We start from the raw sequence: 20,849 nt of genomic DNA on the forward strand, positions 1-20,849 counted from the left end.
GATCCCATCTCTTTCTGGACTTTTCTCCAACCCTGAACAAATTTGTTTTTATGACTGTTCACTTGCTCATTCAGTGCAGACATCATGTGGATGAAGACACAGAACCAGCAGGACAGCTCAAACTGCAGCTGGTCAATAGCCAAGTGCCTTAACAGAGCACATCATATTCAGAATGGAGCATCACTTGCTCCTTTGGACAACTACTTAAACCAGGGAGACCCAGCTGAGCTCTTGTTCTTCTTCTTTTCTTTTCTTTTTTTTAAGATTTATGTATTAATTTGAAAGAGAGAGCATGGAGCAAAGCGGAGGGGCAGAAAGAGTCTTAAGCAGACTCTGCGCTGAGCACAGAGTCCGATGTGGGTGAGCCAAAACCAAGGAGGGGCATGAAAAACATTCTATAGGAGCCTATTCCCAGTGGCACCTGCTGGGCTGTGGTGTGATTTCGGTAGTTCTGGGGACAGGGAGACACCCTGCACAATATCCACCAGTAGGGGGATGCTGGGTTTCTTTGTTGACAGCATATAAAACCCAGGTTTTTAGAAAAACAACTTCTTTTCTCTAGGCACATGCATGTTATACACACAGAGAACACAAATGTTCTATAAAAACAAAAAAATTGTAAGAATAAAAGCAGTGTAACGGTTAACAACATAGACAAGCCTTATAATTTTTCAAGGACACAGTAACTCTGGCAAGAAAACGGAAGTTCATTTCTGAAAAAAATTAAAATTACTACAGATCAGTGAAAACACCTGTATGTTAAAAGGACCTACTCTTTGGTCTACAGAGTAATGGACAAGTCCCCTTTTACAGACACTGCGTTTTGGAAACATCCCTCTTTGTTCCCAGTCTTCAGCCCTGCCAGCCTGCACCACAGGCACTGAGCCCAGCGTTCGGTCATGTTCTGTGCAGATATGAGCTCTCCAGGTCAGTATCTGTGAGTTTAAATGTGATAAAATAACCCTAGTAGTGAAAACGTCAGGATCTAGTATAAAACAACAACATAATCATGCAACAAAAACTTGAAATTATCAAGTCGAAAAGAAGGTAAGGCAATAATTGGTTTCACTCCATCAGCAACAACCTTAGAGACTGCCAGTGTCTGGAGGAATCCGCAAAAAATAAGTATCATTCTGTTTTTGAAACCTTCAAAATGGATTAGTCATTCCTGAAACAGAGTTTGTGACCCTGAGCAATGATGACATGTTAAGGCTACTTGTCAGAAAAAAGAATGACAGTGACGGGGTGGAGACTAGTCAGGGGGAAATGCAGCTGACAAGTCCTCAGAAGGAGTAGACAGTTGTATTATTTCGAGATTATACCCAGTTGTGCTGTTTTCAATGCTTTAACCATGACTGACGTTTCCCGCAACCTCTTCTTCATACCTCATTAGGGACTGTAAATGTAATGTTATATATCATATGCGTTTTCATTTCCTGACTGCCCTTCTAAAATATTTTTCAAGATCAAGGAAGCTAATTTCTTAACAACAACTTAACTGTAAGGACTATCTTACCATCAGAGAAGAGCTTTTCTATTCCAACAAAGAGCTGTAAAAGCTTCCCCAGTTCATACTGGGTCCCACACTGCTGCAGCATAAGCTTCAGAAGGAAACACACCTGCTCCTTCAGCCATGGGGCAGGGATGGTAGCGTGGACCCTTCTGGCTGCCGTTTCAACCTAGGGAAAGAAGAGGGGGTCAGGAAAGCCGGTTTCACAGGAACAGCACATCAAAACCTCCAAATTTGGGAAGAGCTAAGAAAGCCAAGGTACCATCGAGAGTCATCTCCTATCACAAAGGGGAACGCTTATTCAGGTCCTTTCCAAATGACAGGAATTGGAAGCCTGCCTCGGAGGAGTGGCAAAAAGAAGCCCTCCGTGGCAGCTCTGTGGTTTGTCTCTTTGTGGGACGTCCTCCTGGAGAGAGCTGTGTGTGTCGAAGTCAAGGATGAACAAGAGACCTAAAGACTGAATGCCAACTCTGGAGTGAACGGATGCAGATACCCTCAAGTTAGTGACTGCCCAACAAATAACCCTGTGAGTTGCTGTGACATTAACCTGACATGTTTCACTTAAGAGCTTTACAGAGGGATGTAGGCCTGCCCTGGAGTCCAGAAGATCTGAAATTCATCTATCAAGACCTCTTAGAAAGATTTAACATTGCCCAATGTATTCTGCCCGTTTGCTTGTAGTTTCTACTACCGTTAGGGGAGGATCTCGATTAAGAAGCCTGGATCCATGTCACTACAATCAAATGCTAGCAATATTAATAGGAAGATGACCCCAAGAGGCAGGCTGCGTTAGCGTGAATTAGAGCATGAGTTCTTCATCTTTATTTACTTGTTTACCTACTCCTGTTGCTTGCAGAAGAGGGTCTACAGCAGGCAGGTGATGGAACTGGTCGAACGAAAAACATACATCAAGTAAAGGGCGGAGGCAAGGATGGAAGAGGTGCACTGTCCCTCCAAAGGGACAAGCTGGAGCAGGGGCAGTCAGGAAGGAGTAAGACATCTGGGAGGACCTAAATATACAATGAAAAACTATAAAACTCCTAAGAGATAATATAAGAGAAAACCCAGATGACCTTGGATATGGTGATTCCTTTTTGGATACAACATCAAAGACATAATCCATGAAAAAATAATTGACCAGATTGATTTTATTAAAATTAAAATCTTCTCTACAAAACAAAATCTCAAGAGAATAAGACTAGCAACAGACTGAGAGAAAATATTTGTGAAAGACACATCTGATAATGGACTGTTATCCAAAATACACAAAGAACTCTTTAAGTGGCAAAAAAAACCCCACAACTCTATTAAAAAATAGGCTGGGGGCACCTGGCTGGCTCAGTAGGTACAGCATGCAAGTCCTGATCTTGGGGTTGTGAGTTTGAGCCCCATGTTGGGCATACAGTTTACTTAAAAAAAAAAAAAAAAAAAAAAAGGCTGAAGACCTTAACAGCTACCTCACCAAAGAAGATATACAGAGGGCAAGTAAACATATGAAAAGATGCTCCACATCATATGCAAGTTAAAACAATGACATACTGCAACATACCTATTAGAACAGCCAGACTTTGGAACACTGACAACACCATAGACCAGCAAGGATGTGGATCCACGAGAACTCTCAGACATTGCTGGTGGGAATGCAAGTGATACAGCCACCTTGGAAGACAGTTTGATGGTTTCTTACAAAACTAAACATACTTTGACCACTTGATCCAGCAGCTGTGCTCCTTGGTATTTACCCAAAGGAGTTAAAAATTTACATCCACACAAAAATGTGCACAAAGATGTTTAAAGAAGCTGTATTCTTTTTTTAAGATTTTATTTATTTATTTGAGAGAGAGAGAGACAGCGAGAGAGGGAACACAAGCAGGGGGAGTGGGAGAGGGAGAAGCAGGCTTCCTGCTGAGCAGGGAGCCCGATGCGGGGCTCGATCCCAGGACCCTGGGATCATGACCTGAGCGGAAGGCAGATGCTTAACGACTGAGCCACCCAGGCGCCCCTAGAGCAGCTGTATTCTTAAGTGCCAAAAGTTGGAAGAAAACACTAAAAAGAAATGAGCTATTAAGCCATGAAAAGACATGGAGGAAACTTAAATACATATCGCTAAGTGGAAGAAGCCAGTCTGAAAAGTCTATGTTCCATATAATTCCAATTTATACCACATTCTGGAAAAGGCAAAACTGTGGAGATAGTAAAAAGATCAGTGGTTGCCTGGGGTTGGGAGTGGGAAGGGATAAATAGGTAGAAAACAAAGATATTTTAGGGCAGTGAGACTACTTTGTAGGACACTATTATAACAATGCATGTATGCAGTTATTCATTTCTCCAAATGTATACCTAAAGAATGTACAACACCAAGAGTAAACCCGAAGGTAAACAATGGATTTGGGGTGATTATGATGTGTCACTATAGGTTCATCCTTAGTAACAAATGGACTGTTCTGGTGAGTGATACTGATAATGGGGAGGCTCTAAATGTGTGGGAGCAGGGGATATATGGGAAATCTCTGAACTTTCCTCTTAAATTTGTGATTAACTAAAACTACTCTAAAAAATAAATTCCTTTTAAAAACGTGGGGGGGCGCCTGGGTGGCTCAGTTGGTTAAGCGACTGCCTTCGGCTCGGGTCATGATCCTGGAGTCCCTGGATCGAGTCCCGCATCGGGCTCCCTGCTCGGCAGGGAGCCTGCTTCTCCCTCTGACCCTCCCCCCTCTCATGTGCTCTGTCTCTCTCATTCTCTCTGTCTCAAATAAATAAATAAAATATTTAAAAAAAAAAAAAAAACGTGGGGATGGGGGGGGCGGGCGTTGGTGCAGAGTAGAAAGTACCAGGATCTGTCTCCTCACTTAGACAACTACACTGGCAAGATCTGTTCAATGCAATTATTTTGGAACTCTAGAGTCTGTTGAAGGCTTTCCAGTTCCAGAGGAAGACCTAATGGAAAGTAAATTGCTGATAATCTTGTTCAATTTCTGTCCTTAGCAGTGCTGGCTACCCACTCCCCACCCTTAGCCACATGGGAGGCAGCTGGGCATGTACATGTTTCTGCAGCAGCTTGCGCACGGCTTGTAGAAGTTGCGGGGACAAAAAGGAACCTATCCTCCAAATATCAAAAATTGGTGCTCTGTTGTTTCCGACCATAGAGGTGCAGGCAAGGAGGTGGGCCGCCATTGTTGTTTCACCTCACCCACTGGTGCCAGCCCCTCCCCCTCCAACTGAACAGACTTCCAGAGATTTAAAGGGCTGGCACCAGGTCGCCTGGGTGGCTCAGTTGGTTAAGCGTCTGCCTTCGGCTCAGGTCATGATCCCAGGGTTCTGGCATCAAGTCCCACATCGGGCTCCCTGCTCAGCGGGGAACCTGCTTCTCCCTCTGCCTCTCCCTCTGGCTTGTGCTCTCTTGCTTTCTCTCTCTCTCAAATAAATAAATAAAATCTTTAAAAAAAAATAAAAAAAATAAAGAACTGGCAGCCTTTTCCTCCCCACTCCCTTCATTTTCTGCTTTTTTCCCTCTTGGGAGCCAAACATTAAAGATTAGGACAATTAAAAACAACTGCATATATGAGGAAAATTAGAAAGTGACTCTGTATATGCAGGGAAAGGCTCAGAAAAGACCTGAGAAGACCTTAGGTTTACACTTCATGCCAATCCTTGGCACAGAAATGACTTTTGACCATCCAAAACCCAAAAATAACAAAAAAACAATAACAAAAACTACAAGCCCTGGGGAAGTGGGAGAATCTGATTTCCAGGGTCACCACATTATTAGATCCAAATGTCCAGAGTTCAACAGAGAATCACAAGGTATACAAAGAAACAGGAAAATAGGGCTCATTCAAAGAGGAAAAAAAAATGACAGAAACTGTTCCTAAAACAGACCTAGTGGCAGATACACTAGACACAGATTTTTTTCTTTTTTTTTTTAATTAACTAGACACAGATTTTAAAACAACTGTTTTAACTAAAGAAGATGTAGAGAAAGTCAAGAAAACAATGTGTGAACAAAATGGAAATATCAACAAAGAGAAAAACCTAAAAAAAAACAAAATTCTAGAGCTGAAAAGTAAAATAACAATGAAAGTAAAATTAAAATAACAAATTTACTAGAGGGATTGAAAGGCAGATGTGAGCACGCAGAATTAAAAATCAGCAAATTTAAAAGCAGGACAGTGGAAATCATCAAGTTTGAGGAAGAGAAAGAAGAAGACTGAAGAAAAGCAAACGGAGCCCTAAGAGACCTATGGGACATTATCAAGTGGACTAACATAAGTATCATGTAAGTCCCAGAAGAAGAAAGGAGTAGAGAAAATATTTGAAGAAATAATGGCTGAAAACTTCCCAAACCTGATGAAAGACATGAATATAAACAAAATATAAACATCTAAGAAGTTCAACAAACTCTAAGCGAGATGAACTGAAAGAAACCCATAATGAGATACATTATAATCAAACTTGCTTAAGATAAAGAACAAAAAAAGAAATTTGGAAGCAATAGGAGAAAAGTCGCAGATCAAATACAAGGGACCCTCAAGAAGATTATCTGCAGAGTTCTCACCAGAAACTTCGGAGGCCAGAAGACAGTGGGCTGATATATTTAAAGTGCTCAAAGAAAAATACTGTCATCAAGTGTCCTATATCCAGCAGAACTATCCTTCAAAAGTGAGGGGAAAATTAAGACATTCCCAGGGAAACAAAAGCTGAGGGGGTCTGACCACTAGACTGGCCTTGCCAAGAAGTCTGTAAGGTAAAATGAAAGGACACTAGACGGTACCTCAAAGCCATATGCAGAAATAAAGAGCCCAATAAACGTAAATACACGGGCAATTATAAAAGCCAGTATTAGCGGGGCGCCTGGGTGGCTCAGTCGTTAAGCGTCTGCCTTCGGCTCAGGTCATGATCCCAGGGTCCTGGGATCGAGCCCGGCATTGGGCTCCCTGCTCCGTGGGAAGCCTGCTTCTCCCTCTCCCACTCCTCCTGCTTGTGTTCCCTCTCTCGCTGTGTCGCTTTCTGTCAAATAAATAAATAAAATCTTAAAAAAAAAAAAAAGCCAGTATTACTGTAGCAGTGGGTTTCTGTTTTCCATGTGATTTAAGAGACTAATGCATATAAAGAAAAAAGAACAGTTATTAGTATAAAAGCTGGTATTACTGTAACTTTGGTTTGTAACCCCAAATCTTGTTTTCTTCATAATTTAAGAGACTAATGCCCTGAAAGGAATTATTTATGTTTTGGGGCACATAATGTATAAAGATGTAATCTGGTGACATCAACAACTAAAAGGTGTGAGGTCAGAGCTGCAAAGGAGCACTTTTCATATGTTATTGAAGTTAAGCTGGCATAAATTCATGGTAACCAAAAATAAAACAGCTATAGGATAAGCACAAAATGAAATGAGAAAGGAATTTAAACATGTCACTACAAAAAATCAACTAAACACAAAAGAAAATAGTAATGTGGGAAATGAGAAACAAAAAAGCTACAAGGTATAAAGAAAACCAACAGCACAATGGCAGAAACAAGTTCTTCCTGGTCCGTAATTACTTCAAATGTAAATGGATTAAGCTCTCCAATTAAAAGACCGAGATTAGCAGAATAGACAAAAACACATGATCCAACTATGTGCTGTCTACAAGAGACTCACTTGAGATCCAAAGACATAAACAGGTTGAAAGTGGAAGGATGGAAAGAAGTACTCCATGCAAATAGTAACAAAGAAAAGCAAGGGTGGCTATAATAGTATCAGACAAAATAAACATTAAACTTTGTCTCTTGTAAGAGACAAAGAAGGAGATTAGATACTAATAAAATGTTCAATACAGCAAGAAAATATAGCAATTATAAACATTTACATACGTAATGACAGATGATCAAAAGCAAAAGCTGATGGAATTGAAGGGAGAAACAGAAAGTTCTACAATAACAGTTGAAGACTTCAATACCTCACTCACAATAATGGATAGAATGAGACAGAGATAAGAAAATAGAGGCCTTAACACAATAAACTGAATGGATTAACAGACATATAAAGAATGTTCTACCCAAGAACAATAGAAAACACATTCTTCTCAAGTGCACATGAGATATTTTCCAGGAGAGACCATATGTTAAGCCATAAGTTTCAATAGATTTTAAAAGACAGATATACAAAATATTTCTTCTGACTACAATGGGATAAAATTAGAAGTCATCATTATCAAAAGGAAAACTGAAAATTCACAAAATCATGGAAATTAAACAACACGTTTTTATAAAGAGAGAAGTCTCAAATTACTAAAATCAGAAATGAACGTGGGGCCATTACTACCCATTCCACAGAAATAAAAGGGATTATAAGAGAGTACTATGAACAACTGCATGCCAAAAAGTGGGTAACTTATGAAATGGGCAAATTCCTTGAAACGTAAAACCTACCAAGACTAAATCACAAATAAATAGATAATGTTAATAGACCTATAGCTAGTAAGGAGACTGACTCAGAAATCAAAAATCTCCCACAAAGAAAAGCCCTGGACGGGATGGCTTCAATGGTGAATTCTAAAAACATTTAAAGAACTATGAGCAACCTTTCTCAAACTTTCCCAAGTTACTGAAGAGGAGGGAACTCCTCCAAACTCATTTTATGAAACCAGCATAATCTGGATACTAAAGAGATGAAGACACTATAAGAAAACTATAGACCAGTATCTCTTATGAACACTGATGTAAAAATCCTCAACAGAATACTGGCAAACTGAATTCAGCAGCATATTAAAAGGATTATTCACCATTATCAAATGTGATTTATTCCCTGGGATGAAAGGATGGTACAACATACAAAAATAAATAAATAAATAAATAAATGGATATATCACATCAACAGAACGTAAGAAAAAAAAACCCACATGATTATTTCAATTGATGTAAAAAAAAGTATTTGACAAAATTCAATACTATTTCAAGGTTAAAAAAAAAAAACTCAACAAATTGGGAATAGAAAGAAACTATCCTACATAATAAAAGCCAGACTGAACATTTTACTCAATGGTGAAGGACTGAAACCATTCTTCTCAGATCAGGAAGAAGGCAAGGATGTCTGTTTTCAACACTTCTATTCCACACAATATTGAAAGTTCTAGCCAGAGCCTTTAGGCAAGGGAAAAAAAAAAAAAGGAGCACCCAGTTTGGAAAAGAAATAAAATTATTTCTGCAGATGATATGATCCTATATGTAGAAAACCCTAATGATTACACACACACACACACACACACACACACACACACACATTCAATAAATGAATTCAGCAAAGTAGCAGGATAGAGAGTCAACACGCAAAAATCAGTTGCATTTCTATACACAAACACTGAACAATCCATAAAGGAAACAATTCCATTTCCAAAAGCATCAAAAAGAATAAATTACTTAGGAATTAACCAAAGAAGTAAAAGACTTGTACAGTAAAAATTATAAAATACTGCTGAAATTAAAGACATAAATAAATGCAACTTCCAATTTCATAGGTTGGAAGCCTTAATGTTGTTAAAACAATACTATCCAAAGCGATCTTTGAATTCAATGCAATCCCTATCAAAATCCCAATGATGTGTTTTTACAGAAATAGGAAAACCCATCCTAAAATCATTTGGGATCTTAAGGGACCCTCAATAGCCAAAATAATCTTGAAAAAGAAAAACTCACGTTCCCTGATTTCAAAACTTACTACAAAGCTGTAGTAATCAAACATGTACTATTGGCATAGAGACATAAAGACTAATAGAACAGAAAGTCCAGAAATACACCCTCACATATATGGTCTAATGATTTTTGACAAGGGTGCCAAGACTATTCAATGAGGAAAGGACAATATTTTCAACAAATGGTGCTAGGAAAACTGAATTTCCACATGCAAAAGAATGAAGCTGGACCCTTACCTAACACATACACAAAAATTACCTCAAAATGGGCTAAGAACCAAAATATGAGACCTAACACAATAAAAACTCTTAGAAGAAAACACAGGACAAAAGCTTCACAACACTAGATTTGGCAATAACTTCTTGGATAGGACACCAAAGGCACAAGTAACAAGGGAAAAAAATAGGCAAATTGAACTTCATGAACACTTAAAAAAATTGTGCATCTAAAGACACTATCATCAGTAAAAAGGCAGCCCAAAGAGTGGGAGAAATTATGTGCAAATTATATATAATTAATATGTCAATGGGGATTACTTCAATAATATACAAAATTCCTAAAAACAACAACAAAATAAACAACAAAATTCAAAAATGGGCAAAGGACTTAAATAGACATTTCTTCAAAGATGATATACAAATGGCCAATAAGCATGAGAAGATGCTCAACATCATTAATCATTAGGAAAACGCAAATCGAAACTACTATGAGACACTACCTCATACCCATTAGGATAACTACTATCAAAAAAACAGAAAACCATGGGGTGCCTGGCTGGCTGAGCCGGTAGAGCATGCAACTCTTGATCTTGGGGTCTCCACATTGGGTGTAGAGCTTACTTAAAAACAAAACAAGTGTTGAGGAGGATGTGGAGAGACTGGAACCTTGTATACTGTTGTGGCAATGTAAAACGGTACGGCCTCTACAGAAAGCAGTATGACAGGTCCTCAAAATATTAAAGATAGAGTTATCATATCATCCAGCAATTCCACTTCTGGGAGGAATACCCAAAAGAACTGAAAGCAGGATCTCGAAGAGATTATTTGTATACCATGTTCACAGTAGCATAATTAAAATGTGGAAGCTACCCAAATATTCATGGATAGAGGAATGGATAGCAAAATGTGGCATATACATAAAATGAAATTTTTTTTCATTTTAGAAGTTATTTTTATTGTGGAAAAGATCATATATGCAAAAGCATGCATAAAATATATCTACACTGTTTAAGGAAAAATAAAAACAATTTTGATGCTGAATATACAAGGTGAAGAAATGGAACTCTATTAGTAGCTTAGATTACCCCTCCTGGATGACATCACATCCCTACAATCTCCCTCCCAGGAGCAAACGTTATCCTCATTTTTTTTTCCTTTACAATTTTTATTTAAATTCAATTAATTAACATATAATGTATTATTAGTTTCAGAGGTAGAGGTCAGTGACTCATCAGTCTTATATAATACCCAGTGCTCATTACATCATGTGGCCCTCCTTAATGCCCATCACCCAGTTACTCCGTCCCTCCGCCCACCTCCCGTCCAGCAACCCTCAGGTTCTTTCCTATGATTAAGAGTCTCTTATGGGGGCGCCTGGGTGGCTCAGTTGGTTAAGCGACTGCCTTCAGCTCAGGTCATGATCCTGGAGTCCCTGGATCGAGTCCCGCATTGGGCTCCCTGCTCGACAGGGAGTCCGCTTCTCCCTCTGACCCTCCCCCCTCTCATGTGCTCTCTCTCTCATTCTCTCTCTCCCAAATAAATAAAATCTTTAAAAAAAAAAAAAGTCTCTTATGGTTTGTCCCCCTCTCTGGTTTCATCTTGTTTTATTTTTTCCTCTCTTCCCCTATGATCCTCTGTTTTGTTTCTTAATATGAGTGAGATCATATGATAATTGTCTTTCTCTGATTGACTTATTTTGCTTAGTATAATACTCTCTAGTTCCAACCACGTCACTGCAAATGGCAAGATTTCACTTTTGATGGCTGAGTAGTATTCCACTGAATATATATACCACATCTTCTTTATCCATTCATCTGTCGATGGACATCTGCACTCTTTCCATAGTTTGGCTATTGTGGACATTGCTGCTATAAACATTGGGGTGCATGTGCCCCTTAGGATCATTACATTTGTATCTTTGGGGTAAATATGCAGGAGTTTAATTGTTGGGTTCTATGATAGCTCTATTTTCTTTTTTTTTTTTTTTTTTTTTAAAGATTTTATTTATTTATTTGACAGAGAGAGACACAGCGAGAGAGGGAACACAAGCAGGGGGAGTGGGAGAGGGAGAAGCAGGCCTCCTGCGGAGCAGGGAGCCCGATGCGGGGCTCGATCCCAGGACCCTGAGACCATGACCTGAGCTGAAGGCAGACGCTTAACGACTGAGCCACCCAGGCGCCCCTATGATAGCTCTATTTTCAATCTTCTGAGGAACCTCCATACTGTTTTCCAGAGTGGCTGCACCAGCTTGCATTCCTACCAACAGTGTAAGAGGGTTCCCCTTTCTCTTCATCCTCGCCAACATCTGTCGTTTCCTGACTTGTTCATTTTAGCCATTCTGAGTAGTGTGAGGTGATATCTCATTGAGGTTTTGATTTGTATTTCCCTGATGCCAAATGATGTGGAGCACTCTTTCATGTGTCTGTTGGCCATTTGGATGTCTTCTTTGCAGAAATGTCTGCTCATGTCTTCTGCCCATTTCTTGATTGGATTATTTGTTCTTTGGGTGTTGAGTTTGATAAGTTCTTTATAGATTTTGGATACTAGCCCTTTATCTGATTAAGACATTTGCAAATATCAGGGTGCCTGGGTGGCTCAGTCGTTAAGCGTCTGCCTTCGGCTCAGGTCGTGATCCCGGGGTCCTGGGATCGAGCCCCACATCAGGCTCCCTGCTCAGTGGGGAGCCTGCTTCTCCCTCTCCCACTCCCCCTGCTTGTGTTCCCTCTCTCACTGTCTCTCTCTCTGTCAAATAAATAAATAAAATCTTAAAAAAGTAAAAAAAAGTAAAAAAAAAAAAGACATTTGCAAATATCTTCTCCCATTCTGTAGGTTGTCTTTGGTTTTGTCAACTGTTTCCTTTGCTATGCAAAAACTTTTTATCTTGATGAAGTCCCAATAGTTTATTTTTGCCTTTTGTTTCCCTTGCCTTTGGAGACGTATCTAGCAAGAAATTGCTGCGGCCGAGGTCGAAGAGGTTGCTGCCTGTGTTCTTCTCTAGGATTTTGATAGATTCCTGTCTCATGTTTAGGTCTTTCATCCATTTTGAGTCTATTTTTGTGTATGGTGTAAGGAAATGGTCCAGTTTCATTCTTCTCCATGGGGCTGTCCAATTTTCCCAACACCATTTGTTGAAGAGACTGTCTTTTATACTACTGGATATTCTTTCCTACTTTGTCGAAGATTAGTTGACCATAGAGTTGAGGGTCAATTCCTGGGTTCTCTATTCTGTTCCACTGATCTGTGTCTGTTTTTGTGCCAGCACCATACTGTCTTGATGATCACAGCTTTGTAATATAGCTTGAAGTCGGAATTGTGATACCACCAGCTTTGGTTTTCTTTTTCAACATTCCTTTTGCTATTCAGGGTCTTTTCTGTTTCCATACAAATTTTAGGATTATTTGTTCCAGCTCTGTGAAAAATGTTGATGATGTTTTGATAGGGATTGCACTGAATGTATAGATTACTCTAGGTAGCATAAGCATTTTAACAATATTTGTTCTTCCCATCCATGAGCATGTAATGTTTTTCCATTTCTTTGTGTCTTCTCAATTTCTTTCATGAGTGTTCTATAGTTTTCAGAGTATAGATCCTTTGCCTCTTTGGTTAGGTTTATTCCCAGATATCTTACAGTTTTTGGTGCAATTGTAAATGGAACTGACTCCTTAATTTCTCTTTCTTCTGTCTCATTGTTAGTGTATAAAAATGCAACTGATTTCTGTGCATTGACTTTACATCCTGACATTTTGCTTAATTCCTATATGAGTTCTAGCAATTTTGGGGTGGAGTCTTTTGGGTTTTTCACAGAGAGTATCATGTCATCGGCGAAGAGTGAGAGTTTGACTTCTTCTTTGCCGATTTGAATGCCAAAATTTTATTTCTTTTTGTTGTCTGACTACTGAGGCCAGGGCTTCTAGTTCTATGTTGAACAACAGTGAGGAGAGTGGACATCCCTGCCGTGTTCCTGACCTTAGGGGAAAGGCTCTGTTTTTCCCCAACATACAATGGAATTTTATTCAGCATTTAAAAGGAAGGAAATTCTGCATTCTACATGGATGAAACTTGATACTATGCCAAGTGAAATAAACCATTCATAAAAAGACAAATATCGTATGATTCCACTTATATGAGGTACTTAAAGTAGCCAAATCATAAAGACAAAAAAGTAGAATTGTGATTGCCAGGGGCTGGGAATAAAGGAGTTCTTGTTTAATGGGTATAGAGTTTCCGTTTTACAACATGAAAAGGGTGAGGGGGATGGATGGTGGTAATGGTCGCACAACAATGGGAATGTATTTAATACCACTGAACTGTACACTTAATGGTTAAAATGGTAAATGGTACATGTATTTTGCTCCAAAAAATAATTAACAACTCAAAAGAAAAGAAAGAAAAGATATCTGGTAGAGCCCCAACCATGGAGAGTGACAAACTAAGGAAATTAACGTTCCTATTTGCTGTGATTTTGGAACCTCAGGCATATCTGAATAACTGATTCAATATTTTCAAACAATATAACTTTTAAACCTTCATTATGGTTACTGATTGAGAGCAAAAGCCTATACTGAGGTTCCACTGTGACATGTTTGTTGGGTAGAACCAGTATATAGTTTTGTCTCATTTATCACAGAGTTCTTGTGGGGTCAAGAAAGCAAAAGTGCTAAAACCCCAAGCAGGACTAAGGCACATTTTTTTTCGTTCCTTATGACTTTCTCTTTTCTTCCATAGGGTTAATTAGCTCCACATGATAAATAGGCCTGAAACAAGCACTAAATAGGTACAGCCTGAAATTGACCACATGGCTCAGCATCATTTGGACAGGGACCATGAGGACTGTTGATGAAAAAATCCATTACTGTCGGTCACAGTGAATAACGCAGTATTAAACACCCTTCACACTCAATGCTGTTGGAGTTATCTTAGAGTGGCAAAATGTGGCCCATGAACCACCACACTCCTCTTGAGCATCCATAGCAGGTCCTGTTAATCCCTTTCCCACTGAGCTTGGCTGCAGCTCAGGACACTGATCAGAATTAGCACATTAGATGAAACTTCTCTGTCATGCCTGGCAACTGAGGTGCTGTAGGCAAGGCCACTGTAACTCCTGTCCTGTCTCCCCACCTCTGGAACAGTACAAATGAGTTAGTTTGAATTATGCCACATATCAGCTACTCGCCTGCTGTCATAGCCTGACTACTAGCAGGTAACAGGCCACTCGAACCAATTTCAGATCAGTGACAAAGAGCAGTAGGGTTCCAACTTACAGTTTCAAAGCTCTTTTGGAACTCCAGAAGTTTAGCTTCAGCTTCCTTATAATTCTTGAAGAACATACACAGTTCATACATCTCCATCATCAACAGTAGTGGGGAATCCTTTGAGGAAGAGTTTGGATAAAATTACAAAATCGTGAAGTCAATCAATAGTATTTTCTCAATGAAAAATGACAATATAAGAAGTTAAAGACATAAGTACTACTAATAACAGTTTCATAGAATTAAGTCATATCTGTTAAAAAGAAAGGAGGTTAAATTTATATTTCTTTTACCTTTTAGAAAAAAGATATTCAGGCCAGGTACACCTACTCAACAGTCTGTTTTCTGTCTGTTCTGTATTTGGTCCACTGCCCAAGAGCCGGAGACATTCCACTAGATGGTGCTAGGGTACCTCTACATACACTCCTGGAAAATGGGCTCCACTGAGCTGCCAACCTACTGCTGTCTGTGGCATTTCTATCATTTTGGTGGGAGCTTTTCAGTCAGAAGACAGGAATTTTGGAATGAGAAAGTATAGATCTGAACTATAAACACACTACTTACTAAAGTACTTTGAGACCCTGGGCATGTTACTTAAATTCTGTGAGCCTGAGTTTATTACTCTAAAATGAGGATACTACCACTTCATAACATCTTCATATAATATTATCTTTCTATAGGATTATTGTGAAAACTGATGAAAATAATATATATAAAGTTCTTTGCTAAATAAATGGTAGTTCTGTTATCATTATTTGTTGTTGGCTAAAAAAAGCAGATAAAAACAATTGAAAAAGTCAATGGGGATATTCTGAAGTAACCCTTTTAGATACAGGAATGACATGAAGTGGCTATCACTACCTTAAAGAAAAGTTGGAAACCTCTGATGAGAGTTTTGCTCTTCTGCTTTGTTAATAATGTTCTCCAGATGACTGAGAGGTCTTGAAGGTCCCACATATGTTCTTCCATTGAGCCCCGAATGTGTTCTGTTGCTTCAGCTGCAACACTGTCCTCCACAGACGTGATGATCCAAACACAGAGACAAGGAATAGTACTGGCATCCTACCACAGGATGAAAACTTTTCAAAATACAATAACATTTGTGTCTGGATTACCTGACAGAGGGACCTGGGGGCTCCCAGCAATGCTACAAACATGGGTAGAGATTTCCTGTTTAGAACAAGTTACCTCAATAAATTGGTTAAACTAGCTTGAAAAGCCTCCAAACATGGAATAAACTCTAATGAACAACCAAGGGACTATTATAAACTGTTCTGTAGAGTGTAACCTATCAAAAGACCAAGAGACTGAGCGGAAGTTGTAGAAGTACTAAGTATAAGAAAACAAGACTGGCGGGCGCCTGGGTGGCTCAGTCGTTAAGCGTCTGCCTTCGGCTCAGGTCATGATCCCGGGGTCCTGGGATCGAGTCCCACATCGGGCTCCCTGCTCGGCAGGAAGCCTGCTTCTCCCTCTCCCACTCCCCCTGCTTGTGTTCCTGCTCTCGCTATCTCTCACTCTGTCAAATAAGTAAATAAAATCTTTAAAAAAAAGAAAACAAGACTGGCTTCCACAGAAATGCTGATCAAGGTACTGTCTAGAGCATCCCACTTCTCTGCTCAAGAGTCAGGGTCCTTTCTCTATGACTGCCAACCAGGAACCAAGGCTCGGACCACTTAAGTTAACGGAATATTAAGGTAAAAGAAGTGTACTAGATAGCCCGGAGCCTAAGCTGGAAAAGCACAAAAGTTACAGTGACCTTGAAAACATGGCAGAGCCTCACTGTCATCATCACCCCACTTCCTCTCTGATTATCAGCCTTCCCTGTCCCTTTCCATTGTTTCTATTGCTCTATGGGTCCTTAATTTAGGCTTCTCATTATCCTCACCTGGAGACATGAGGCCAGGACACTAAGGATAGGGGCTTGTTGTTTCACTGCTTCAGCTAGGAGCCAGCACCAGGAGTTTGGCTCCTCTGAGCACCGGAGCAGAACTTCAAAAAAATCAGCCATCTCTTCTTTGTTTCTCTGGAGTTCCTGGGGGGCCCTGCTACAGACTTGATCACTGTCCATTCTGGAGTTAGACACTGAGGTCAAGTTCTCAAAAGCCAGTCTTAAGTGGTCTTGAAGGACAGGACTGAAATACTGAAGAAGAGATTTCACCTAGAAAACATATTAGATGATAAAGACCAATTTCATCTAGAGCTGAAAAATGTTAGAGAAAAGCAGAGGCAAAATTGTTCTTTCTCACCCTGAACTGTGTGTGTGGGAAGTGACCATATCATTTTACAAAGTTATTTGTTGCTTTGGAGTGAATTTCCATATTTAATCTGGAGTCACAAAAACTCTTCCTTCAGCTTTTTAGTACTAATGACTAATCCTGTCTGATGCCAACCCACTGAAATCTTAGTAAAAACAGTAGTATCATAGAAAACAAAAGCCTAGGTATACACAACAGAAAGAACACTATTTGTCCTCCCAGAAGTCTTCCAATTTCCTCTGCTTGAATGGCAACAAATGGTGGCTTACCTCCTCTGGGTGATAGTTATGGAGTTGGCTGTGAATAATGAACTGTAACCAATCGTTTGCTTTGGCACATTCTCTGAGGTAAGATGTGCTCAGTTTCACATTGTGAAGCCTGCAGAACTGTACTGCTAATGCCCACTGGCTGCTAGATTCACTAGATATCCTGTAATTGGAAGTTGGGGCAGTAGAGAAAAAAAAATTGTTAAAATATAGCTTTAGTTTAAATGGAAAATTAGTAAAAATTAAACAAATTTAACTGCAGCATATTCTCTAAAAAACCTTTCAACAAATACCAAATGTTTATTAGGCTGCTTTGGAAAATAAAGAAAAAAGAGGGCTCTTGCATCCACAATGGATAAAAGCTTTCTTAGCATACTGGCAGAATGCATTCCTTTTATCAACCAAGTATCTATCCATAGATAGATTATACTAGCTATATACCATCCTTAGGAGAATTGAGTAAATAGTCACTCAAGAAATTTCCTGAGTGCTTAATTGTTTTGCATGATTCAATTTAGAGTATCAGAGCCCAGACAGGTGCTTGGGCTTCCTCAGTTAGGGGGGAGTACTTGTTCCTGCTCATAGCTGGAAACTGTTGAGAACAGAGTCACTGATAGCAGGTACAAGAGAATGGTGCATTCCCAGAGTCTGGGGTGGCTAGGTCACCCCAGGTGGCATAGCACAGAGGAAAGATGGCATAAATGTGTAAGTAGAGGGGTTTTTGTGGATAGATGGTTACCTCAACTTTCATTATCAACTAATATATATTAGCAAGAGAAAATTAAGGAACTCACTTAGAATCAAATTTTATGAGATCCATATCCCACCTCTTCTCTCTTTTTTTTTTTTCTTTTTCTTAGAGAGAGAGCAAGGGAGGACAGAAGAGAGAATCTTAAGCAGGCTCCATGCCCAGCGCAGAGCCTGATTCAGGGTTCGATCTCACAACCCTGAGATCATGACCTGAGCCAAAATCAAGGGTCAGAGGCTTAACCGATTGAGCCACCCAGGTGCCCCCATCCCATATCTTCTTAAATGATTTCAACATGTAACACATAAGAGACTTCTCTGACCAGCAGGGCAGTGGAGGAGACAGAGCTCTTCTCTATCTCTTGGAAACTCTATCTCTAAAGAGTGAATAATTAGCTGCACCCTCCCTTTACTGATGGCAAGAAGCAATTAAAACCCACTGTCCATTCACTGAGTGTCTGCTATACGCTGGCTGAGTAAGAAGGCCTGAAGGGATTGGTAAAAACATCTGAGGTGTTGGAAGAAAGACTAGGCAAATACAGATTGGAAGAATAAAGCTTGCTGGAAAAGAGAATGAGGCTGCAATTCAACAAACCTCTTTATTTCCTGCTGCTGAATGCTGTTCCATATACCTTCTTCTAAGAGGATAAGCAATTCCTCTATGGTGGCCTTTTCACCCACAGCCAGTTTAGATAGTTTTTCAGCTGTAAAAAATACAAACAATAAAATTGGTCAAGAGAAAGGGTCAGGAACTCTTCTGTTTGAAGAGTGTGGCCCAGGGCTATTTCAGAAGCTAATTAAAGGGCCCAAGAAAGTGAGATAAAGTGCAAACATTCTGCAGGAAAAAGATGAAGCAGGAATATAATTATTTCCTGCCCCAACCACTCACAATTCGATGCCTTAGACCTATTCATCCCTTGTCCTCTAAACAAAACAAACCCCCGATGGAGAAGGTACTGTACCTAGAGACTCTCTGATACAGCTGTACTGAGCATCTTCGTTTCTACACTTGTAGCTCAAAATGATACTGGCCACTTTCATATCAACTCTGAGCTTGAGGCTGTCGAGGCCAAGCAGTTCTAAGAAACAAACACAGGCAGCTCCTACTGAAGGTATGTAGAAGGAGGAGAGCCCTAAAACATAGGCTTCACTGCCTACTTGCTGGATCCTGAAAAAGAAAGGAATCAAAATCACATCAGAAAACTGTTTCTCCCCAGGAAAAGGAGATGGAATTACATAGTGATAAACATGGAGTGTCAGACACCTGTGGTTTTTAGCTTCCTCCCCCTTCCCGTTTTGGGCCCCTGCACACATCCATTTAGGTTCTTGGTAGTTTTTCGTTGTCTCCATAGCCCCCCATTCCCTTATATTTAACTTTCTCCTAAAACACCTACTCATAGGCCAAATTATTCTTGCTTCCAACTATATCCAGGGAACACAGAACAGAATTACAGAAAGACTGCCAAATTGTGATCCTATCAATTATGAGTATATATGCAAACTACCAAGAAAATTAATGCTAATTAAAGTTTGACATCACATATGTAGTTTTATATGCGTAGACATATTTCAAGGAAAGATGCACAAGAAATTAACCATGTTTATTTACTATGCAGAATGAAGATAGGAGACTCAGGGACTTTTTATCTTTCATTTTTCACCCTTCTGAATTACTTGAATATTTTATCACTAAAATGCATTACGTTGTTAACTATGAAACAAACCAATAAAGTAAATCTATATTTAGGTGACTATATCTAATACTCCTCCCAATTCTGTGATTTATAAAAGTGAATTATAAAAAATGAGTATCTTAAATACAGAATTCACATCTTATTATACAATTCCCTCTTAAGAATAATTACTAATATTTGGCAAGCTCCTGGGTTATTTTAAAAAAAACAACAGAATTTTAAAAGATATAAATACTATTTTTAATATCATCTTTTTAAAAAAATTTTATTATTTATATGAGAGAGAGACAGAGATAGTGAGAGAAAGCACGAGCAGGGAGGTGGAGAAGCAGGCTCCCTGATGAGCAGGGAGCCCGACACAGGGCTCAATCCCAGGATTCTGGGATCACGACCTGAACCGAAGGCAGGTGCTTAACCGACTGAACCACCCAGGGACCCCTTAATGTTATCTTTATTATCTTTTTCCCATTAACAAAAGACACACTAAATCCCCCAAACTTGGGATATACAGAAACGCACAGAGGAAGGGAAAAAAAAAAAAAGACGACCAAATTACTAGCCTGATATAACTACTTTTCAAATGTATATGTAAAATACAGAGATGTCTTTTATTAAGAGTACAAATTATGTTTTAAATACTCACAGCTGCTTGGGAGTCTTGCTCTTGGTTAATTCCTGGACCAGAAAAGTACCAAATGCAAATGATGGCCGTCCATGTTGTAAATAATATGAAAAATTCAGACGTTCCACTATAGCGTATTTATTAACTAGGTCAGGGCTAGAAAAATGTGGTAGATGACTCACTGCGTCTGGGGGGAAAGTGAAGCAATATTAATCCTCTGTACCTCACCATGATTAATTGCAAATCTGCACGTGGAAAACTTAGCTCTGCAATGGTGAAAGAAAACCAGCTGCAGGACACTTGGGTGGCTCAGTTGGTTACGTGTCTGACTCTTGATTTTGGCTCAGGTCATGATCTCCGGGTCATGATATCAAGCCCCATGTTGGGCTCCATGCTCAGGGGGGATCTGGTTGAAATTCATTTTCTCCCTCTCCCTCTGCCCCTCCCCCAGCTTGCACATGCATTCTCTAATAAATGAGTCTTAAAAAAAGAAAAAAAAACAGTTGCTATAGTCATTTTATACCACTGTGCATTACTAGGAACCACCAAAATGTAATAGTTCATTTTAATGTGTAGAAGTAGCCCATTTTTTTTTAAATTTATTTATTTTAGAGAGA

At 39.5% G+C, this 20,849-nt stretch overlaps 1 protein-coding gene across 3 annotated transcripts in view; it reads right to left on the minus strand.

Moving 5' to 3' along the window:
* Positions 1-20,849, minus strand: part of SPG11 (SPG11 vesicle trafficking associated, spatacsin) — an 80,288-nt gene that overhangs the window by 15,864 nt on the left and 43,575 nt on the right. For all 3 annotated transcript variants that reach the window (XM_032416957.1, XM_032416958.1, XM_032416959.1), the window contains 8 exons: positions 20,254-20,419; positions 18,879-19,084; positions 18,512-18,620; positions 17,173-17,332; positions 16,534-16,806; positions 15,510-15,710; positions 14,661-14,768; positions 1,517-1,679 (listed from right to left, as the gene is read on the minus strand). In XM_032416957.1, the coding sequence (XP_032272848.1) occupies positions 1,517-1,679; positions 14,661-14,768; positions 15,510-15,710; positions 16,534-16,806; positions 17,173-17,332; positions 18,512-18,620; positions 18,879-19,084; positions 20,254-20,419 (1,386 nt within the window). The remainder of the gene's footprint in view (positions 1-1,516; positions 1,680-14,660; positions 14,769-15,509; positions 15,711-16,533; positions 16,807-17,172; positions 17,333-18,511; positions 18,621-18,878; positions 19,085-20,253; positions 20,420-20,849) is intronic.

This window comes from Phoca vitulina, unplaced genomic scaffold (assembly GCF_004348235.1).
Source record: "Phoca vitulina isolate PV1807 unplaced genomic scaffold, GSC_HSeal_1.0 scaffold20, whole genome shotgun sequence".
In the NCBI taxonomy this organism is placed as follows: domain Eukaryota; kingdom Metazoa; phylum Chordata; class Mammalia; order Carnivora; family Phocidae; genus Phoca; species Phoca vitulina.